Source organism: Orcinus orca, chromosome 21 (genome assembly GCF_937001465.1).
Source record: "Orcinus orca chromosome 21, mOrcOrc1.1, whole genome shotgun sequence".
NCBI classification, from domain to species: domain Eukaryota; kingdom Metazoa; phylum Chordata; class Mammalia; order Artiodactyla; family Delphinidae; genus Orcinus; species Orcinus orca.
In genome coordinates, this window is record NC_064579.1 from 726974 (window position 1) to 752203 (window position 25230).

Below are 25230 nucleotides of genomic sequence, written 5' to 3' on the forward strand. Positions count from 1 at the left end.
TTTCCCTGCCCCAGACCTAGAGCCAAACACTTCTCCAAGGAGCCCTGGTCCTTTTATTGGCGAATGGTATTTAGAAACCCAGGTCTGGACGCTAGACTGGTCATGGCTACTGGGTGTCATTGTTTCTAGAAACTCTCAGCAGGCAGAGCTAGGAAACCTCTGTCTGTACACTGACTCACACCTATCACTCAGTACACCTCTGTATCCGTCTACACATTAGAAACTATGAATACACACTTCTAACTCCAATTCCAATCTAACACCACAGGTTCATTTTAACCTTCCTTCTTTTCCTGATTTGTAATTTCTTTCTCCTATAGAGAGAAACCTGGCTCTCATCATGTATACTTTATTTGCTTATTTGTTAATCCTAGTATATGCATAAAGTTATACAGTCTCAGAATTGCCAGCTCATAGCCTCCTTTGCTCACAGGAAATAAAGTGAAGTTTAGAAATCTACTGACTTTTTAAGGTTGAAAAGTTCTCCTCAGATGCAAATATTGCCAAATAATTCTCTACTTTTTAATAATAACATAAAAACAACATAAATCTGAATTTGACCTTTTCATGAAAATATATGTGGGTACCTATAAGAGTACTGACACTGGGCTTCCCTGGTGGTGCAGTGGTTGGGAGTCCGCCTGCCGATGCGGGGGGCGCGGGTTCATGTCCCGGTCCAGGAGGGTCCCACGTGCCGCGGAGCGGCTGGGCCTGTGAGCCGTGGCCGCTGGGCCTGCACGTTGTCCGGAGCCTGTGCTCCACAACAGGAGGGGCCGCAGCAGTGAGAGGCCCGCGTACGGCAAAAAAAAAACCAGAGTACTTATACCACTTAATGGAAGTTAACAGCACTGGAAGGATCTTTACAGTAAGCTTTTAATTCAGTGTTACAAACAAGGAAAATATAAGAACCTAAGAACCGGAAGAAACTGCCTGAGTTTCTAAAGGTTTGTTTTCACATGTTTTTAATTCAATTTTTCCTAAAGAAAAACATGAAACTGATACAGTAGAGAGGCAAAATATATATATATATATCCTGAAAGTCAACAGCATTGCGGAAATATGAAGAGGAAAAAATAAGTGAAACAACAGCAATCTCTTAGAGCTATCAGAAAATATATTTTAGCATATTAAGGTGGGAAAATGAATGGAAAAAGATGAAATCAGAAACAGTTCCCCGTATCTTTGAATATGAAAGTACAAAGCTTTAACCAGAACACCAGGCAGCAGGGATCATGGCAGGATGGCAGCATGGTGAAGAAAGCAGGGCTTCCTGTGCAGGTGCAGACAGCTCAGTCAACTGCTGTCGAGTTGCCTATTCACTACTTACTCAGAACGCACAAAGCAACTCCAAGAAAGGATGGGCTTCCTTTAGCAGGCCTCTGATCATCATGACCAACTCTTCAGGGGTGGGTGCAAGGTGGGAAGAGAAGGAAAGAAAACAAACCCTGGCAAGGGATAGGAAGACAGGTTTGGAAAGACTTTCACAGGTTTGGAATGCTTAGTTGCTCCAGAAGTTTAAAGAGCAAACTGCAAGTCATCAAAGAAAAGCGTAATTTGTTGATCCTCATTAAAAGACGCCTCAGCTTTTTGCCACCAAGCCTTCCCTTTTGAACTCTATTTCTCATATCCAGCTTTAGCAAAAAATAAAAATAAAATAAAATAACTAGCTTGCTGATTTCAGTATTTTAGCCCTTATGTACACATCCTTTAGAAGGGTGAATAAAAATGACCACAGGCAGTTAAAACCTTTGTATTTTTAAAAGGTTGGCAGGAAGTATTGTTAAGACTTTTTGTAGAGATGCATGCCTGCCTTTCAAAATAAAAATGTATACACAATCCTTTCTAACAGCTTATAAATAAAGTAAAAAAGAAGGTAAGTGGTATAGAGTAGTTAATGCTTAATGCTTACAAAAAGCATTTTTCCTTTATGTGGATTATTATAAAAATCAGTTGATAAGGCTGCAGTTTTTAGATAGATGCCACTAGGCCACAGCATCTCTCCACAGAAGCTGCAATGGTACTGATGTCATCATCCAACCAAGCTTTGTACTTTAGGGTACAAAGTCCACTAAAAATGGTCAGAGAGGTACATACTGTGGGGGCATATAAAGGAAGGCCACATTCTCTGGTTTTCATCAGTAGATATGGAGTTTTAAAGTGCTTGGAAATACTTAAATAACTTTTTGGACTTTCACATGTAATTCTACTGGGTTCTAACAGCCAGACAGAAGGTGAAAGATAAATCACATTATGAAATTCCCCCAGTCCTTTTAAAAATATTTCTATCCATTAAGTGGGTAACTTTTTGACATTCCTCCTATTTTTCTACTTTGATCTAAAAATATCTGATGTTAATCTGACAGTGGCCTGAATGACTCAGTGTAAATAATAACTAACACACACGGAGTGCGTTTATGGAATAAAGGCTGCTCTGAGGGGATCACACTTTGTCGCGCTTCCTTTCTCCACGCTGGCACTCAAACTATTAGCCCACCTCCAGTTCTTTCTCCTATGCTGGCTCTGCAGCATCCATTAGAACTGCCTTGAGTGACTAAACGCCACCTCCTCGAAAGAGGCTCCCTGGAGGCTCTCCTGTTGAAAGTCTTTTCTCTTTATTCTGAAACCCCAGCATTTTCAATGTAACTCTCTACTGTAGGCAGAATGCTAAAGACGCCATCCTGCCAGCATTCTCGTTCCCTGGTTATTTAGCTAAACGTCCATCTAGGTGCTGCTGCGATAGAACTCTGCAGGTAGATTAAGGTTACTAATCAGCTGACCTTAACATAGGATGAGTATTCTGGATTACCCGGGTGGGCTCACGTAATTAAACAAGCTCTTCAAAGCAAAGAAGAAGGCAGAACGGTCACTCAGGAGATGTGCCAAAAGAAGAGAACAGAGGAACAATGAGGTGAAAGCTGTGGTGACAGAGATACAAAGAGTGACTTGACCCATCATTGCTGGGTCTGAAGATGGAGGAAAGAGTCCAGAAGCCAAGGAATGTGGGTGGCCTCTAGAAACTGAGAATGACCCCCAGCCAACATGGAAACAGTGACCTCAGTCCTACGACCACATGGAACTGGTTTCTGCCAACAACCTGAATGAACTTGTAAGTAGATTCACCCTCAGAGTTCCCAGAAAGAAACACAGGCCTACCTGCACTTTGATTTTGTTCTTGTGAAACCCAGAACAGGAGAATCCAGGCCAACCCAAACCTCTGACCTACAAAATAGTAAGATAATCAATCTGTGTTGTTTAAATTTGTGGTAATTTGTTAACAACAGCTTTCTTTTGTACTTTATCCTATTTAACAGTTCAAATCTCAGTGGACATCAGAATCATCGGAGGAGCTTTTAAAATGCATATGGACCCCATTCCCAGTTAAAATTTCTGAGGGAGAAGAGGGGAGAGCAGGAAGAAAACATCAAATTTTTATTTATAGCTCTGCAAGTGACACTTTTCCCAACATTTTTTAATATTAGCATCACCTCAGAAAGTTCCTGCAAGCTCATTTCCAGGTAATTCCCATCCTCACATCCCCAGGGTAAACCATGGTTCTGATTTTTATTTTCCACCGTACGTTAGTTTTGCCTATACTAGGATTCCATATAACAAAATCATGCATTGCATACACTGGTTTACGGTTTCTTTCTCCATGATGTTGTGTATATTGGTACTCCACTCCTTTCTACTGAGTATCACACTGTAAGGCTATACCATAGTTTACCCATTCCCAGCTGATGGATGTCTGGGTTGTGTAGAGTTTGGGGCTATTATGAATAAAGCTGCTATGAATATTCTTGTGACGTGCTTTCATTCCTCTTGAACTGCTGGATCATAGGGTAAATGTATGTTTAGTTAAACACCTTTCTCCAAAGTGTCCATACCATTTTAAGAGTTCCTACCTGAGTGAGAATATGTCAGTTGCCTACTTTTTCTCCCCTCATCTCAAATGATCTTAATGTGTAGCCAGAGTTGAGAACCACTAGACTAGATTAAGAATTTCTCCAAGGCTGGTTGCACATCTTAGTCATCCTTGCTTCCCCCAATATATTTAGCACAGTCTTTAGCAAAGTAGGAACTCATGAATCCTATCAGATTTCACCTTTTTTTGTGTGTTTAAACATTTATTTATCTATGGTATACCATATACCTCTTTCTGTAAGTTGCTTTTTTCTCAATATTATGTTAATGAACTCTAAATCAATATTACTAATAGTTTTAGTTCATTAATTTCCATCTTTTAGCATTCTGTGTATGGCAATTTGTCCAATAATGTAACTTGTTCATCCAGTCTCCTGTAAGTGGACATTTAAACTGTTTCACTAATATAAGCAATGCTGCTATGAACATTCTCGTGCGGGCTCACGATAGCTACATATGTATATATTCCATAACATGCAGTTTACCAGGAAAGATAATACGTGTGCATGATCTATACAACGAAGGCAGCGATTAGTTTTTATGAAAGGTACAAAAGGTCACGGGTTGTTCTGAGCAATACGAGGCTACTTTCGCTAGAAAATATTTGGGGATGGCTCCAACGGCCAAGCGACATTCACTGCTAATTAACAGTATGAGACCACACCTTTTAACCTTTAATTACTCTTTAACTGATACCCAACAGTTCACGTGTGTCCATTCAGTTCCGCAACTAGAGTGTGAGCGCCAGGAGGACCGAGCCGGGCACCAACACGCTGAGCCAATACGAGTGTGACCGTGGAGAGTCCGCAGTGGAAGCTGCAGCCGCCGACCTCCTGGCTATGCCTGGCCACCGGAAAGTGACAGCGCGAGGGCAATGTCGGGGCAACCAGGGTCTAATCTCACTTTTCACTCCTAAAGCCAAGGAAGCTGAGGAAACGGGGACGCACTGGGAGCACAGACGGCTGCCTCAAAGCCTCTCTCCACTTACACTCGCAAGGCCGCCAGATCAGCAGCTAGGAGCGGAGGCGTGGACGCGGCCCCTGCCCAGAGCGTAGCCACCCCCGTCTGGCCTCTTCCAGAGGCGCCTCTTTGCCTTACGCCAGCTTCGTGAAGAGGCGCTGAGAGCAACCCGGAGGCTCCCCCAGCTCCAGAACCTGACGTGAAACTGCGCGAGGCTGCACTCGCGGCGGCCATCTTTGATTCGGGCAAAACCACACCCCGCACCCCGCCGGCCGCTCCTTCTCCGCGTCCCCAGGCTTTTCATCCACAAACGTAAGGCGCTGACCGTAGAGGTAGTGCTCAAGAAACACGCACAGAGGCCTGACTTTCCATGACCCCCGAGGTGCCAAATGCTGCCAATTTCCACATGGCAGCTAAACCCGAGCAGCAAAGGAGAGCTAATGCCAACGAAGTCATCTCAGATTTCACCTTGATCCAGCTTCTGACTTTCGCCATATATGGCAAATCTACTAAGTCTGCCCTCCGTAACTAAACACAATAAGTGTGTAATTTTGAGTAAAGCATTTCATGATCTGCATAATCATGGGTTCAATATTTGTTTTCTCTGCCAATTCTAAGCTCCAAGAGGGCATGGCCTGTGTCTGTCTTATTAAGGGCTGCACCCATGAATCCAGCACAGAGACTGGGCGCATATCAGGGCCTCAATGAATGAACAAAGTACAGAGGGGAAAGAAAAATCCTTTCTCCTAAATATTTTGTTTATTTTAATTGAAACAACAAGGTACAAGTCTACACTCTGGGAGAGTCCTAGGTCTATAGCTATCAATATTTGGGGGGAACAAAGGTCCTTCTGAAAATCTGATTAAAACTATGGATCCCCCCTCAAAAAAATAAAAGACAAGAAAAGATGGTTGTATGTATACATTGACAGTTCTGCATACAACATCAAGTTGGTCACATGGTGTTCACATGGTCAGAAATCACAGTACTGGGTTTTATATAAAACTGCAATCATTTCTTTCACAAATTATTTGTTGAATATCTGATTTGTCCTGGAATTATACTAGGTATAAGGGCAAGACATAGTCCCCGCCCTTAAGAATAGGGGCAGGGAGGAGGTCACACGCAAATAACAAGCAATACCATCTAATCCAAAGTCAGGCATCTCAGAATCCATGACCCTTTCCAAAGATGACTTTTTTGCCCAAGTCTACAACATATGACTAACAACCTGAAATGCAAATAACCCTTCAAGGTAGTATTTTGGGTATAGAGATTTACCTTTGACTTGTGTTTCTGGAAGTGAAAGAAAAAGAAAGAAAAAGAGGGGAAGAAGAGTAACAACTTATATATGTTGCACTCTCAAGGAATAAATGCTTCCGGTTGCTTCCAGCATTAAGAGACCCTGTGGTGAAATGACTTGCCCCAGGAGTAGGTGTGGCATCCGTGGTGGTCATCCTCACGTGGCAGTGTGTGGGGATAGGCACAGCAGCTCATTCATCTGGGAAAGAGCGGGAAGGGATGGGACCTCCCCACTGGTGGTCTCATTAGGTGCAGAGGGGACACACAGGTGGTCTGGTGAGGTGCTGAGGGGGCCTCCCCACAGGTGGTCTGGTGAGGTGCTGAGGACCCACAGGAGAAGGTGCCTCCACTGGTCAGGGGCATAGTGCACTGCACCATCCAGAGATACCTCCTTGCGAGGTGTTTCCTGGTGTTTCTGAAAAAGCAGCATTACAGCACAAAAACTATGCCGCTATCTGGGGGAAGTGTGAGAGGAGGGTAAATGTTAAAACAACTAGAATAAACAAAAAGCTTTAAAATAGCAACAATAAAAATCCAACATTGACCAAAAATGAAGTTCAAGAATGTTTTTCGGTAGAGAAATGAATTATTCTATATTAGTGGATTTTCTGATTGAAGCTAATTTCTTTAAATGGAAAAACCTTTATAAAATAGTTGCTGGCAATTTTCCAAATCATTTCACTCTCCTGTCTCCTTAATCAAACTGAGTAAACATGATGTAACGTTCCTGGTGGCTCTCTAAGTCCATCCATTACTCCGCTGGGCTGTAACACACTCTGAGAAGCTGCTGCCTACTCAGCTCTGCCTGCCCTTCATCAAAACAACTCCAGCTGCTCCATGTGGAGACCCAGAGCTTTTTAAGTTTTCTCTTTCTCTTCACCTCATCATCAAATCACTTCTTGCTAAGGTCCATCTATCCAACTGACAGCACTCCATGCAACATTCTCCTTTTAATTCCTGGCTAAACTGGGAAAACAATTGTTTCTTCAAAATAAGTTCAATTTAAAAATTTAAATAACAACCTGGATACTGTGTTTTATTAAATTTGTTTTAGAAAAGGTGAGCTGACTCTGAGATAAGCAGTGGCAGGTACAGCGCACGGTTTTAGGCAGCTGTCTGTATAATGGCATCTAAGTGCCCATTGGCTTAGGATACGCCAGGGAGGAAGATTAGGCCAAAATTTTGAAGAAGTAACAATTCTGGTTATTATTGAAAATAGACCATAAATGAGGGTCTGAGTAAAATTTGTAAGGTTTGTTACACAGACTCTGTATAACACCTATTTATTCTGGCTGTTCAGAGTTACTTCTATTTTAATTTTTTTGTGTTTTCAACTTCTGAGTCTTTTCCAGACAACTGACCTTTACATAAGTGAAGCATTAATACAACCACAAAACAAATTGTTTTCCTTTGTGAAATTCTGTACTGTACAGCTACAAATGCCTTTAAATTAAAATCTGTGTCTCTGTGTCCTCAATGGACAGGTAAACCCTGTGTTTAGGATGGACTATTTGCTGTGATACTTAATTTGCCATTGAATTGCAGGCCTGTTAAAAGAAGCCCATCACTGCTGTCCCCATCTGGTATATCATAAGCAAAAGGAGGACAGTTTAAATTCACAATGTGACCCATTACATTCATATCAATACCACATGTTCATGCCTGAGTGACAGGAGCACCAACCTGGGTGGACTATATTATGAAATTTAAAAATGTTCCAAACATGTGACCATTCTAACTTCTATGGATGCATCTGAATATGAAATTCTGTAGCATTTCTTTATGATCAAATTAAAATGGAATCTATCTGGGAATCATTAATACTCCATTACAGGACCCTTAATGACTACCTCCCCTTTCCCCTACTCAAACTCTTTTCTTTTCTTCTTCTTCTTCTTTTTTTTTTGGTTAAAAATCTGTTTGTACTCTTTAAGCAGCATCTGTTCTGTCAAAATGTTCTAAGAGAATTCTTTTTAATAGATTGTTTTAAAGCATGAACACGAGATATAGACCTTCAGCAGCTTCCAAGTATTATCTTCCTCATCGTCACCGTCTTCCATTCAAGGTCTGAACTACACCAGAAGCAGCAGCATTGTCTGTCCAGGCCAGCACGCGACTGGAAGCAACAGCCTGCAACCAGATCTCCACAGGGAAACCAGAGCAGAAACACACCACGAACCCTGTATCACACCTCAGCTTGATTCGTTTTACTGAACAAAGCTACATTCCATATTTTAAGCCAGAACCTCTAAAACTTTTCTCTTAAAAAGCTGCTAACATAGCTTTTCTCTTAAAAGGCTCTCCTGCTTATACCAGAATAAGCATTCAAGCCCGTTTCCTCCATAGAGACTGTTGCTACCAGGTCTCCAGGACCTTCTCTTGGAGAGAGCTCACCTACTCCAGGCAACAGTTGATGCTCTTTTTTTAGCTACACTTAAATACCACCCCTCAGTTCCTATTTTCAACTGCAAACTCCAAATATAACTCAGATCAAGTATTTCTGAGAATTCACTTCAGGCTTTTCATTTATAAAAAATTCAGACTGTTTTCAGACTGTGGCCTGTTTCTTCCTCTCATATAATTCTTCAGGAGTAATCCTTTGAGAATGCTGACACAACAAAGGTAATTTTCTTGAATTTAAATCTGAACTTTCACTATTAAATACATACTTGTCTGAACCAATAAATATAACATAAAAGTTAAAACTTGAGTGATGTGATTTGAGTTTACAAAGAAAAAAAATGACATTAAGAACACTCCTAATACTTAGACTGAGAATCCGTAAAGACCACGTATAGAGTTTTTCCAGCTTATTCTCTGCTACAAAATATTTTGCTCAGAAGACACTGTACATGAGTAAGTTTGAGCACAACAAAAAAACAGAGCAAGGAGTTCTGGTCCCAGTGGGGAGTGGGGACAGGGCAAGGTGACCCCAGATACTGTGGGCTAAAAGGAGCCTGAACTGAAAACCTGAAAATTATGGGCACGGCCCACATATCTCATTTTACAAACCAAGAAACCATGACTGAGGTGCCATCACTCATCAGCAGCAGCAAGAGGACAGGTGTGGAGCCCAGGACTCCCACAACCCTGTCACAGAGACGAGAGCCATGTGACAACACGGGGATGCACTTGCCAATCCTCACAATCACTCCTGGAGGAAGGCCTTACTACCCACGTTACACACGAGAAAACTGAAAAGCCTGCGTGGCCAGGCCGAGGTCTTCACAGAGGCACAAAGCGGCACAAAGACCAAGCATTAACTCAGAAGAAGCAGACAGGCTCTTCCTACTTTTTATTGCTCTTTATTTCATGCAGTTTAGAACACAGGTGATATAGGAAGGGACAGAGGGGCAACTTGGAAAATAATTTAGTAACATAAATGCTAATAACATCTCAAAACAATTTAAAATCATTCCCTTATTACTGTCGCCACCCACGTCCTAGCCGCCAACCCTTCTCGCGTGGACAACTGCAACCATTTCTTCACCATCTTCCCCATTTTCACTCCCACTTCCTTTCAAACAATTCTCCACAGATCCCAGAGTAATAATAATAATCTTTTTAAATAGACTCATGTGACTTTCTACCTTTCAACTCTTTAAAATAATTCCCCATCGCCTTTTTCTTAAAAGCACTGTTTTTAATTTTGCTACACCATTATAGCTTAAGCTTAAGCATCGTGACACTCACTGCTGTGAAAGAGTAATGAAAGAGCAGTAAAGTTTGAAAGAGTAGGAAAACTTCATGAAACTCATCCTTGTATGATGCCTAAATCTCTGGCTGAACGGAGGGAAATGGAACTTCCTTCTCACTGAAAGTTTTATTGAAGTAATTGTGGATTCACATGCAGTTGTAAGAGATAATAGATTTCTTATACCTTTTACCGAGCTTCCCCCAATGGTAACATTTGCAAAACTACAGTACAATATCACAACCAGAGTACTGACATTGAAAACCCCGATCTTACTCAGATTTCCCCATTTATACTTGTCCTAATTTGATAACACTGGAAGCAAAGATGAAAGAGGAGAGAGCAAAATGGGGGAGAAATGCTGCTTAGGGTCAGCCTTTTGGTAGAAAGAAAAATAGGGCAATTGTCAGTGTTAAACTGTTAATCTTCTCCCTAGCTGAAAGGGTCAAATTAGATAGGTCAATGGAACTCTGAAAGCTGAGCTAGCTTTGCTCTCTCTTTTTGAGAAAAATCCTACAGCTCTTGCTGTCACTACGTGCAAACAGGTACTTTTCAGAGTTCGAGCTTTTACAAAATTGTTTGAATCTTTAATGGCTGGTTAAACCATCTTTAATGGTTTAATCTTTTTTTTTTTTTTTGCTTACCCCTATATACAACTGTAATTGATTAAAAGCCTAATGGTTATGAACCTGCATAGTATAATTTTTATATTTCCTAATTACGTTTCTTCCTTTTTCCAACAAGATACATTAAACTTTATTTAAAATGTGTTTTTCTCTTTTGATGTTTTGGATCTGTTTGTTTAAGTGCTACCCTCCTGGCTAATTTCTCCATCATTTTCACAAGCTACTGTTTCCTAAGAATAGCAAATAAGAAAATTGTATTTAAAACAAAACATACAATGGTTTCAGCCAACTACATATGTTAAGTAATGGATACATGCATTTTCAGAAACTTCTTTTAAATGAACCACATCTAAATTCTGTTTTTTGGGAAAGCAAAGGAAAACAAACACACCTAAATAGTAACATTTTATTGGGATTCTAACTAATAGAATATGTAACAATTATTTTAACTTTCTAAAAAAATTTTTATATCATTTTTAAGGTTCCTTTCCGTTGGCAGTTATTACCAAATATTGGCTCTATGCCCTATATTGTATAATACATCCTTGAGCCTTTCTTACACCCAACAGTTTGTACCTCTCACTCCCCACCTCCATATTGCCATCCCCCCCCACCCCCGACCAGTAACCACTCGTTTCTTGTCTGTACCTGTGGATCTGCTTCTTTTTTTTTTTTTTTTTTTTTTGCGGTACGCGGGCCTCTCACTGTTGTGGCCTCTCCCGTTGCAGAGCACAGGCTCCGGACGCGCAGACTCAGCGGCCATGGCTCACGGGCACAGCCGCTCCGCGGCATGTGAGATTTTCCCGGACCGGGGCACGAACCCGTGTCCCATGCATCGGCAGGCGGACTCTCAACCACTGTGCCACCAGGGAAGCCCGAATCTGCTTCTTTTTTCACTACTTTGTTGTCTTTTTTAGATACAGCATACAGTGTTTGGATTTGTCTTTCTCTGTCTGACTTTATTCACTTTAACGTAACGCTCTCCAAGTCTGTTCATGTTGCTGCAAACGGCAAAATTTCATTCTTTTTTATGGCTCAGTAGTATTCCATCGTATTCTTTATCCATTCATCTGCTGGTGGACACTTAAGGTGCTTCCATAACTTGGCCATTGTAAATAATGCTGCTATGAATGGTGAGGTACATGTATCTTTTCAAATTAGTGTTTTTGTTTTTTTTTAAATATGTGCTAAGGAGTGGATGTGCTGGGTCATATGGTAGTTCTAATTTTAGTTTTTTGAGAAACCTCTCTACTGTTTTCCACAGTGGCTACACCAATTTACATTCCAACTAACAGTGTACAAAGGGTTCCCTTTTCTCCACACACTTGCCAACGTTTGTTATTTGTGTTCTTTTTGATGACAGCCATTCTGACAGGTGTGAGGTGTTATCTCATTGTAGTTTGATTTGCATTTCCCTGATGATTAGTGATATCGAGCATCTTTTCATGTGCCTACTGGCCATCTGCATGTCCTCTTTGGAAAAATGTCTATTCAGGTCTTCCACCCTTTTTTAATCAAATTGTTAGTTTTTTTGATGTTGAGTTGTATGAACTGTTTATATGTGTTGGGTATTAACCCCTTATTGATAATATCATTTGCAAATATTTTCTCCCATTCAGTATACTGCCTTTTTGTTTTCTCAATGGTTTCCCTTGCTATGAAAAAGTTTTAAAGTTTAAAGGTCCCATTTGTTTATTTTTGCTTTTATTTCCTTTACTTTAGGAGACAGATCCAAAAACATATTGTTACAATTTATGTCAAAGAGTGTTCTGCCTAGGTTTTCCTCTAGGAGTTTTATAGTATCCAGTCTTACATTTAGGTCTTTAATCCATTTTGAGTTTATTTTTGTATATGGTGTTAGAGAATGTTCTACTTTCATTCTTTTGCATGTAGCTATACAGTTTTCCCAGCACCACTTATTGAAGAGACTGTCTTTTCTCCACTGTATAATCTTTCCTCCTTTGTCATAGATTAATTGACCATAGGTGTGTGGGTTTATTTCTGGGCTCTCTAATCTGTTCCACTGATCTATGTATCTGTTTTTGCACCAGTACCATACTGTTTCGATTACTGTAGCTTTGTTGTATAGTCTGAAGTCAGGGAATGTGATTCCCCCAGTTCTCTTCTTCTTTCGCAAGATTGTTTTGGCTATGCAGGGTCTTTCGTGTTTCCATATAAATTTTAAAATTATTTCTTCTAGTTCTGTGAAAAAAAATGCTATTATTATTTTGACAGGGATTGCACTGAATCCGTAGATTGCCTCGGGTAGCATGGCCATTTTAACAATATTGATTAAAAAAGAAAATTACAGGCCAATATCACTGATGAACATAGGTGCAAAAATCCTCAACAAAATACTAGCAAACCAGATCCAATAATATATTAAAAAGATCACATACCATGATCAAGTGGGACTTATCCCAGGGATGCAAGGATTTTTCAATTATTCACAAATCAATCAATGTGATACACCACATTAACAAACTGAAGAATAAAAACCATATGATCATCACAATAGATGCAGAAAAAGCTTCTGATGAAATTCAACATCCATTTATGATAAAAACTCTCCAGAAAATGGGCATAGAGGGAACAAACCTCAACATACTAAAGGCCATGCCATATATGACAAACCCACAGCTAACATCATACTCAAAGGTGAAAAGTTGAAAGCATTTCCTCTAAGATCAGGAAAAAGACAAAGATGCCCACTCTTGCCACTTTTATTCAACACAGTCCTAGCCACAGCAATCAGACAAGAAAAAGAAATAAAAGGAATCCAAATTGTAAAGGAAGAAGTAAAACTGTCACTGTCTGCAGATGACATGATACTATACATAGAAAATCCTGAAGATGCCACCAGAAAACTACTAGAGCTCATCAATGAATTTGGTAAAGTTGCAGGATACAAAATCAATATACAGAAACCTGTTGCATTTCTATACACTAACAACAAAAGATCAGAAAGAGAAATTAAGGAAATAATCCCATTTACCATTGCATCAAAAAGAATAAAATACCTAGGAATAAACCTACCTAAGGAGGCAAAGACTCCTTTGCCTCCGAAGACTCTAAGACACTAATGAAAGAAACTGAAGATGACACAAACAGATGGAAAAATATACCATGTTCTTGAATTGGAATATGTAACAATTTAATTCACTATTATTATTCCACTAGTGGAATGAATCATGTGAATTCCACTAAGCCAGGCACACTGATTTACACTATTTCAATTTAATTACTACTCCCCCTTACCCCACACCCCTTAAACCCCCAACACACACACTTCACCATTAACTACAAACCTAAGAGAGTGAAAAAACTTTTGGTCTCCCTTAAGAGACTGCAACTAATTTCAGAGTTAATAAATTCCCAAGTAAGAAAGATGGAAGCAAACAATTTCTAAAAAAAAATTAAATTTCTGAAAAATACTCTGAAGTCAAACATATAATCATAAGCAATAGCCTGAAAGGGGGACATGTCATTGACTTACCCAAGCAAGATTATTTACCTTGCTTTATTCTTAAAGCTACCTGTGTATTTAAGCTGATTTAGGAGAAGGTATGTTTTAAAATACTCTGCAAAATGTATTCAGTTTTGTTTTTTAGTTATATTAAAATCATTTTGAAAGACTTGGGCGTTTTCTTGTTTGTCCTCTCTATAATTAAGATGATGTAAAAACTCCTAAATTCGATTATTTGCCTTATTTTTCTTCTAATTCTTGTTGGCACCTACTGAATTCAACTGCTGCTCAAGGAAAAAAAAATATAAACCTAACCATGACCAGGACAAAAATATTAAGGAGACCATTGTCTGAGTATCAAATGGTAGGGGGCAATAAGGAAGCTCGGATAGAAAACATGGGTTTCATGTTTCATTGCCAAAAATATTCAGTCTGGAGCTCTTCAAAATGATATTATTGTGCAGCCAATAACTGACTGACTTTTCACCCAGTGTGCTCCTATGCCACTTTTCACTGGCTCCTTTTCTCTTATTTCCTATTGTTTCTTCTCTTCTTTCATGTAAATATATTATGAAATGGCTACTTCCCCTCTAGACATGTAAATAACTGGTAGTCACCCCCAAAGTTCCGAAGTCTCTTCCAACATGTAATGTACCATTTCTAACCAAAGTTAGAAATGAAAAGCAAACTGGACTAAAGATTCAAATGTAGCTTTTCTGTTAAAATCAAGAATAGAGGTTAATAGGAAACTCAGAAGAAAAAAACTTGGGAAACAGAAAGGCAAAGAAGCAAGGTGCTACACTTGGAGCATGAGATAGAGGATGATCAAGAAAATTTTTAAAGATTATTCTACAAAGCGCTTCAGAAACATGCATATGATTACATGTCAACACTCTCACTAGTTCTTAGAATCTGCCCCTGATGAGACTGGGTGGAAGAGATCCTCAGGATAACACAGTCAAGAATCTATAAAAACTGACGGGCAAGACCGTTAAACCGATGAGCCTTCTGACCCAGGGCTCTCTATCTGGAGAACGCACAGAGCAGGGAGACATACAGCAACACTTCTTCCCCAGGGATTTGAAGTCACTTCAAATAATTCACATCCCCATTAATATCCCAGGATTTTCTTGGGATCTTTAAGAGGACCAGAACTTATTTGCTTCCTCAAAGGTTCTTCATGATCTCAGGACCAGTTTAATTCCAAACTCTCCTTAGTCTCTCCGCCCAAACCAAACCTAAGATATAAAAATGTTCCAAGAGGGATAAGGTGCAAGAGAAAGGCACTGTTGCTAACAAGGTAAAAAGGCAGAAAACATAGGGTTAACCAAGGTTCACTGTCAGGTGCCTACAGAATGTCAAGACAGACTTCACTGAATAATGCCTCCCGTGAAGGATTTCAATGGCCATTCTTTGGAACCAACAAGTCTTTAGAAAGAAAGGAAGCCATAAATGACGAGGATTAAAAATCTTACCACAAAAGGAGGCAATGCTCAAGGTCAAGGTCACAAATGCTTCCTGTTAAAGACCAAGATGATGTGTGTGTTTAGGCTGAAAAGGGATGGGGGATAGAGGTCTTGTCTACTGACGCTAATCCCACTCAACCCTAGGACATGTAAAACACCTTGGGTCCAAATACTCACAGGAAGGGGTGGAGTCCTTGTCCAGTCCACTTTGAGATAGGTAAAGAATAAAGTAATATTAAAAATAAAAACTTATAATACCTAACACATGCTAGGTCTCTAAAGAGTTTATATATTATTAACTCATTCAATTATTAAAACAACTAGATGAGGTGGGTGCTAATAAAACCACCCGTTTCATAGATGAGGAAATCAAGAGACAAAGTTTAAGTGAATTTGCTCACAATCACTAGGCTAATCAGAGAGAGGAGCTGGGACTGGAATCCAGTCGTACAGTTCCCAAGACCATAGTCATAATCCTCAAGCTTTCATGTCTCTCAGGAAGTTCAGCCTCCAACCCAGAGCTGGCCCACATTTCACATTCTCATCCTCTTCTATTTATGTCCTGAAGATTTTTATTAGAGTTTTAGGGATGTCCTATTAAATCTATCAGAACTTTTTCCACCTCATCCCCAATGATGCCTGAAGGCAAACCACATCCAAGCATTGGGATGGGGAGGCCCTGTGGAGCCATAAAACACGCCAGATGGTTTGGCATAGTTTGATCTTGATTTGGTGAGGAAATAGTCAGGGGTGCTTATGAGAAAGAAAGAAAGAACATTAATGTCTATGGAGAGGAAACGGGGGGGGGAGATGAAGTGGAATATTAACCTAAATAAAAATCAAAATAAGTCTCCTACTAAAACTGTACCTATTTTTCAAATGAAGACCCATCTCAAACATCACATCCTCCCAGCCAGTTTCAAGTTTAAAGAACCTAAATAATATTCTATCACTGGCTGTCTTTTGGTACCCAACTTTTTCCATTTTATGCCATAGATATCTATAACTTATGCTCTAAGCAACCTGTCGGGGGAGAACTCTTATTTGCACAAAGCACTCATATACTCATGTATCTGTTTTAGGTCATTTGAGTGAAAAGGGAAACAGCAGTGGAATTGTAAATTGTAAAAAGGGCTCAATATACCATTATCTATCCTTTTCATGTACCTTAAGGCAAATTTAAAGCAAAATATTAACTCAAGTCTCTGAATTTGAAGGCTTGAAACAAGTTCCTCATTGTGCATACCTTTAAGTACGTTAAGGTCTATTTTTCTGTAACCATTTCCATTGACAACAGCAGAATTCAGTTTATATTTTTATTTTAATATGGAATAACTGTCCATGTTAAGGGAGAAAGGATCCTCCATCGTTTTCAGTAGTTTATGATCTCTGAGGACAGGGGCCCATTTGGTTCTGACACGTTCTCCAAGTCCACACCTGAACACACAGTGGACCTTCAATAAATATTCCTGACTACGCAACCACACTGAACAGATGTAAGTTGAAATGTTACTTCTGGTCCAAAGAAATCCGAACAACAGACATAAATCCAAATGCTACTTTTGATCCAAAGAAATCTAAAAGTAATAAGGTCAATATGTAGCAATAACCATTTATTGGTTTGATCCATGTAACTTTAAATATCTTACGTCATAAATTAAACTGCATGTAGGACATGCCTGTAATTTTTTAAGTTGGGGAGGGGGTGGCAGAAGACAGAAAGGGGTTAGTCAGAACCTGTAAGATGATACCAAACATGTTTGTGTTTATCTGTACGTATGTATCTGTCTGTGTGGCATGTGTATAATATTGTCCCCCTAAATGCCAATTAATATTCCACCCAATAATTTATCTCAACAAGGAATGAAGAGTTAGCTATTGAAAGAGAGAGAGAGAGAGAGTTCTGGTGGGAGGGGAGGAGAGAAAGAAAGATATGAAAGAGAGAAAGAGAAAACAAAGGAGAAAGGAAAAGACAGAAGTAAAGAGAAACAGAGAGGAAGAAAGAGGGAGGCAGAAAGGGAGGGAAAGGGAGAAGGAGCAGGGAAGAGGGCTGGCCACACAGAAGAGTGAAATGAAACCAACGGTTTGAAGAAACTGCAATAAAATCCAGATTCCTACTGAAATGGAAAACTCTCCTCTTGGATGGGTGAGTGGCTGGGGTTTGTTATAAAAAGGAATCAATATTTTACTTGACAATTTCCATGCTAAATGCCACTGTCATTTTCAGTGTCACTTCACTGTCATCTTCCCACACAGTAAATAAAGAACAGTATAACACATATTTTTCCCTGAGATTTGTAAACGTGATCTCAAACTGTACAACTGTGACAAATCAGCCAGCAAATTCTTCGCTGACTAAATCAAAGAACATGTTTACCCCAAGGAGAATGGTAGCCACTGCACTGTACATTAACTACATTTGGTTCAGAAAGCTCCATCAAACATGCTCTAAATCTGCCCACTATGTACCCACAGTCACAAACGTTACCATAAGCCTACCACTAAAGTCTAAGAGCTTCATTGTAAAAATTATACCTGTCAATTTTCATTGCTGACATAACTTGATAAAAGCCTCACAAATCCTCTCCTAGAAAGACTGTTATTTTCCATGCTAGTACCCCTAGACTGAAAAAAGACCTGTTAACATGTGTCTACTGTATAACTTCCATGGATGCACAGAACATATTTATTAAGTCTCAATCCAACACCTTTTACTTCCCATTCCCATTTGGAATTGTAGCTTCAGAAATGGCAGCATTTATTCTATAAAGAAAAGGCTTAAAAAATACCTTCCTTATATAGTAAGCTGAAGATACATTTCTTCCTGCTTTTTCCATAATATAATTTTTTAATGAGCTGCAATTAAAGCCAGTAAGACTTGGAATCTCATAATGCCATTTTTACACCTTCTTTCATTTTTCAAAGTATATGTCTTTCCAAATCTGGCAGAACTTGATTCTACATATTATGTAGTTTAAAAGTCACAAAAAAACATAATAAAGGACTTATCCTTCAGCTGGTACATTTCCATATTATACCATGATTCAAATGTGCTGCCCTTCTTAGCAAATTCAGTCAAAATAACTGAATCCAAAAGAAATATACATGTGTATAAAGTTTTTAAAAAGAAAGTTAGAATCAAACAGAAATCTGTAAAAATCACATTCTCAACATACACATCTTATCCTGAACTTCTAAAATATTCACATCCATTATCAATCACTTGATCAAATGCACATCTCATTTATACTGCTGCAGGATGCTATGAATTCCAAAGTTGATGTTTCTGTCTCCTAGAAAACAATCTGACTAGAGGGAAAAAGATGCTAATTGTTACCAATAATAAAGCTGAGTGCAAATAATTCAGGAAATCTACAATTACTCAGATTTAATTTAATCTCTTTCCAGAGATGACCTGAGTGGATTTCTGACTAGGAACTGGAGTCAGAACTCCTTCCTTTAGTGTCTGCAAATGCTTTTTGTTTCCATAAGGAATATACCTTTGTGATCTTTCTCAAGTTCTGACAGTCAAGTAAATCAAAAAATGCCCACTATTTGTATCAGCAATTATTCCAAATCTACTTATTATCTCAGTATTATCAATTACAATGTGGACTTTTAGGAATTATTAATCAAAGGGTACTTTGCAGTCTGACGCATCAAGGACAATGCCCAACAGAGACATCACCAATAAAACTAAAAGAAAAAAACAAAATACTTAAGTGATCTTAGTCTATTTTAGATTAAAAGGTAAGTAGAAAATATAAGCATATTTTAAAAACCAGTATTTAAGGGTAGGGGATTAAGAGGTACAAACTACTAAGCATAAAAAAAATGTTATAAGAATATATGGTACAGCAAAGGAAATATAGTCAATATTTTATAATAACTTTAAATGAAGTATAATCTATAAAAATATTGAATCATTATGTTGTATACCTGAAACTAATATAATATTGTAAATCACCTATACTTCAATATATGAATAAATAAATAAATAAATACCAGTATTTCAATGCTTACTTTCAGTAGATCCTTGGAGAAATCACCACCCTCATCTACCCCTTGGAGGTTTGCAATGAACTCTTGGCAGGTCATCTTCTTTCCAATATTCTGGAATAGAGGCAAATAATACATCATGATGGCATATGTGGAATTAAGATTATTTCTTGAAAATGTGATAAAGCAAAGCAAGACTGATTTGGTTTTTCAAAACCAAACACACACACCCCAATATATGCATATATATACATAAAAGTTTATATGCATATGAAAAAACAGATGGCTTATTATGCTTTTAAAACTGTCATTAAATATGAATAGCAAAATTACGTTAAAGCTTTATTTTAGCCTAAGATAAAATCTGAAAAATCTATGCTACTTTTATAAAAATAATATATAATGTAGTTTTTAAAGGAAAAACATGAATAAAATGACATTTCTGAACTGAACTCTGATAGCTATTTATTTGCTTCTTTATTTGTATTTCCTACCTATTGCCAAGAACAATGAAGGACCTGAGATTTTAGCCTACTACTTCAAGCTAACAAGTTAGTCTATCACAACCTGCTGAATGCAGTCAGAAGCAGGACCACAGGAATTTATCACAACAGAAGTGGACAGAATCCCAGTGTTTTCTTGCTCCAGTTCCCTGAGTCCCAATTTTCACAGAGCAACTTAAGTGGGGCCAGCTGACACCTGCACACACAGCAGAAACCCTGAGATTTGGGAACATGAATCCCTGCAGTGGGGCAGTAACCATACCTATCCCTTTGCTCTAAAGTAAGAAACCAGCTCTTATCTTCCAAGGTCATATGCAAATCTAACCATTGCTCTGGGAATCACTACGTCTTCCAATACTGCTCACTATAGGAATTACACTGAAAAAACAAACCAGATCAAAGGCAACCAAACTTCAGTTCACAAAATATAAGAAAAGCAAGAGACCCATGGAGGACTGTCTACAAACACATTTCCAATCTGACTTAAGGATAATAAGTTTAACCAAAGAAAACCTCATTAATAAACAAAAATTTAAAAATCTGAACTGTAAAAAGAGAAAAGATACAAGTGTGCTGACTGAGAAAACTAATAAAATTGCTAGGACAGAGAATTGCCTCCAATGCCAGCTCCAATCAACTAGTATAAGTTGCCAGTTGTAAAGTATTCTGAGGTTGAATATGGGCACCAACAGAAACCCATCATGCGTGCAGGAGAGGGATGTATTGATAGAACACAAGTGCACAGGCAGGGAGTTTCTGGTAAATGTGGTCAAGTGGGGTGGTCAAGTTCACTTGAACACAAAGTTCACCAACATAGTAACATCCCTGCACACAATACACGTATGAATAAAAGGCATGCTCTGCAAGCCTATTTTATGCATAAAAGAATAAGAATAGGTAGAACAGTACTCTTCAAGTTGGTGGAGAATATTTCTGGAGACAAAGACTTTAAAAGGAATGCAAAACCATAGATAGTTTTAAGGGAGTATTTATACAGAACTTAAAAAATACAAATCTGCCTGAGAACAGATTCACCTGTGTGTCTTAAAAGTAATCTCTTCCCAGAGAGTCCTTCAAGATGGTGGAGGAGTTAAGACATGGAGATCACCTTCCTCCCCACAAATACATCAGAAATACATCTACGTGTGGAACAACTCCTACAGAACGCCTACTGAATGCTGGAAGAAGACCTCAGACTTCCCAAAAGGCAAGAAAATTACCACGTACCTGGGAAGGGCAAAAGAAAAAAGAAAAAACAGAGACAAAAGAATAGGGATGGGACCTGCCCCTCTGGGAGGAAGCTGTGAAGGAGGAAATGTTTCCACACACTAGGAAGCCCCTTCGCAGGTGGAGACAGGGGTTGGGTGGGGAGGGGGAAGCTTCAGAGCCACGGAGGAGAGCGCAGCCACAGGGGTGCAGAGGGCAAAGCGGAGAGATTCCCGCACAGAGGATCGGTGCCGACCGGCACTCACCAGCGCTAGAGGCTTCTCTGCTCACCCACCAGCCAGGACAGATGGGGGCTAGGAGCTGAGGCTCAGGCTTCAGAGTCAGACCCCAGGGAGAGGACTGGGGCTGGCTGCGTGAACACAGCCTGAAGGGGGCTACTGCACCACAGCTAGTGGGGAGGGAGTCCAGGAAAAATTCTGGATCTGCCTAAGAGGCAAGAGATCATTGTTTTGGGGTGCGCGAGGAAAGGGGATTCAGAGCACCCCCTAAACGAACTCCAGAGACGGGCATGAGCCGCGGCTATCAGCGCGGACACTAGAGACAGGCAAGAAACGCTAAGGCTGCTGCTGCAGCCACCAAGAAGCCTGTATGCAAGCACAAGTCACTATCCACACCTCCCCTCCTGGGAGCCTGTACAGCCCGCCACTGCCATGATCCCGTGATGCAGGGACAACTTCCCCAGGAGAACACACAGCGTGCCTGAGGCTGGTGCAACGTCACGCTGGCCTCTGCCGCCACAGGCTCACCCCACATTCCATACCTCTCCCTCCCGCTGGCCTAAGTGAGTCAGAGCCCCCAAATCAGCTGCTCCTTTAACCCTGCCCTGTCTAAGCAAATAAGAGATGCCCTCAGGCAACCTACACAAAGAGGCAGGGCTAAATCCAAAGCTGAACCCCAGGAGCTGTGCGAACAAAGAAGAGGAAGGGAAATCTCTCCCAGCAGCCTCAGGAGCAGAGGATTCAATCTCCACAGTCAACTTGATATACCCTGCATCTGTGGAATACCTGAATAAACAACGAATCATCCCAAATTAAGGGGGGTGGACTTTGGGAGCAACTGTAGACTTGGGGTTTGCTTTCTACATCTAATTTGTTTCTGGTTTGTTTACCTTTGTTTAGTATTTAGACTTTATTATCATTGGTACATTTGTTTATTCATTTAGTTACTCTCTTGCTTTTTTATATATATAGATATATTTTTTTTCCTTTTTCTCTTTTTCTGAGTGTGTATGTGTATGCTTTTTTGTGTGATTTTTGTCTATATAACATTGCTTTTACCATTTGTCCTATGGATCTGTCGGTCAGTTTTTTTTATTATGCTTTTTTTTGTTTTTCTTAGTATAGCTTTTAGAGCTTGTTATCATTGGTGGATTTGTTTTTTGGTTTGGTTGCTCTTTCTTTTTTATTATTTTTAATTTTTTAATAATTTTTTAATTTTAATAACTATTTTTTTCCTTCCTTCCTTCCTTCCTTCTTTCCTTCCTTCCTTCCTTCCTTCTTTCCTTCTTTCCTTCTCTTTCTCTCTCTCTCTCTCTCTCTCTCTCTTCTTCTGAGCCGTGCAGCTGACAGGGTCTTGGTGCTCCAGGCACGTGTCAGGCCTGTGCCTCTGAAGTGGGAGAGCTGACTTCGCTAAGACCCAGCTGCACTCAACGACCAACAAGCTACAGTGCTGGACACCCTTTGCCAAAAAACTAACAAGATGGAACACAACCCCACCCATTAGCAGAGAGGCTGCCTAAAATCATAGTAAGGTCACAGACACCCCAAAACACACCGCTGGATGCAGTCCTGCCTACCAGAAGGACAAGATCCAACCTCATCCACCAGAAAACAGGCACCAGTGCCCTCCACCAGGAAGGCTACACAACCCACTGAACCAACCTTAGCCACTGGGAGCAGACACCAAAAACAACGGGAACTATGAACCTGTAGCCTGCGAAAAGGAGATGCCAAACGCAGTAAGGTAAGCAAAATAGGAAGAGAAACACACAGCAGATGATAGAGCAAGGTTAAAAACCCACTAGACCAAACAAATGAAGAGAAAACAGGCAGTCTACCTGAAAAAGAATTCAGAATAATGATAGTAAAGATGATCCAAAATCTTGGAAATACAATGGAGGAAATACAAGAAAAGTTTAACAAGGACCTAGAAGAACTAAACAGCAAACAAACAATGATGAACAACACAATAAATGAAATTAAAAATTCTCTAGAAGGAATCAATAGCAGAATAACTGAGGTAGAAAAATGGATAAGTGACCTGGAAGATAAAATAGTGGAAATAACTACCACAGAGCATAATAAAGAAAAAAGAATGAAAAGAATTGAGTACAGGCTCAGAGACCTCTGGGACAATATTAAATGCACCAACATTCAAATTATAGGGGTCCCAGAAAAAGAAGACAAAAAGAAAGGGACTGAGAAAATACTGGGAGAGATTATAGTTGAAAACTTCCCTAATATGGAAAAGGAAATACTCAATCAAGTCCAGGAGGTACAGAGAGTCCCATACAGGATAAATCTAAGGAGAAACAACCCAAGACAGATATTAATCAAACTATCAAAAATTAAATACGAAGAAAAAATATTAAAAGTAGCAAGGGAAAAATAACAAATAACATACAAGGGAATCCCCATAAGGTTAACAGCTGATCTTTCAGCATAAACTCTGCAAGCCAGAAGGGAGTGGCAGGACATATTTAAAGCAATGAAAGGGGAAAATGTACAACCAAGATTACTCTACCCAGCAAGATTCGACAGAGAAATTAAAACATTTACAGACAAGCAAAAGCTAAGAGAATTCAGCACAACCAAACCAGCTTTACAACAAATGCTATAGGGACTTCTCTAGGCAGGAAACACAAGAGAATGAAAAAACCTACAATAACAACCCCCCCCAAATTAAGAAAATGGTAATAGGAACATACACACTGATAACTCCCTTAAATGTAAATGGATTAAATTCTCCAACCAAAAGACATAGACTGGCGGAATGGATATAAAAACAAGACCCATATATATGCTGTCTACAAGAGACCCACTTCAGACCTAAGGAAACATACAGACTGAAAGTGAGGGGATGGAAAAAGATATTCCATGCAAATGGAAATCAAAAGAAAGTTGGAGTACCAATTCCCATATCAGACAAAATAGACTTTAAAAAAAAGACTATTACAGGACACAAAAAAGGACACTACATAATGATCAAGGGATCAATCCAAGAAGATATAACAATTGTAAATATTTATGCACCCAACATAGGAGCACCTTAATACATAAGGGGAAATTGACAGTAACACAACCATAGTAGAGGACTTTAGCACTCCACTTTCACCAATGGACAGGTCATCCAAAATGAAAATAAATAAGGAAACACAAGTTTTAAATGATAGATTAAACAAGATGGACTTAATTGATATTTATAGGACATTCCATCCAAAAACAACAGAATACACTTTCTTTTCAAGTGTTCATGGAACATTCTCCAGGATAGATCATAACTTGGGTCACAAATCAAGTCTTGGTAAATTTAAGAAAATTCAAATCTTATCAAGTATCTTTTCCGATTGAATGCTATGTGACTAGATATTAATTACAGGAAAAAATCTGTAAAAAATACAAACACATGGAGGCTAAACAATACACTACTAAATAACCAAGAGAGCACAGAAGAAATCAAAGAGGAAATCAAAAAATATCTAGAAACAAATGACAATGAAAACACGATGACCCAAAAACTATGGGATACAGCAAAAGCAGTTCTAAGAGGGAAGTTTATAGCAATACAATCCTACCTCAGGAAACAACAATCATCTCAAATGAACAACCTAACCTTAACATCTAAAGCAATTAGAGAAAAAAAAACCCCAACGTTAGCAGAAGGAAAGAACTCATAAAGGTCAGATCAGAAATAAATGAAAAAGAAATGAAGGAAACAATAGCAAAGAACAATGAAACAAAAAGCTGGTTCTTTGAGAAGATAAACAAAATTGATAAACCATTAGCCACACTCATCAAGAAAAGAAGGGAGAAGACTCAAATCAGTAGAATTAGACATAAAAAGGAGA

At 39.3% G+C, this 25230-nt stretch overlaps 1 protein-coding gene across 5 annotated transcripts in view; it reads right to left on the bottom strand.

Moving 5' to 3' along the window:
* The window catches only part of PSD3 (pleckstrin and Sec7 domain containing 3), a 571701-nt gene that overhangs the window by 253211 nt on the left and 293260 nt on the right, over nt 1-25230 (bottom strand). For all 5 annotated transcript variants that reach the window (XM_012539248.3, XM_049704181.1, XM_049704183.1 and 2 more), the window contains one exon: nt 19459-19548. In XM_012539248.3, the coding sequence (XP_012394702.3) occupies nt 19459-19548 (90 nt within the window). The remainder of the gene's footprint in view (nt 1-19458; nt 19549-25230) is intronic.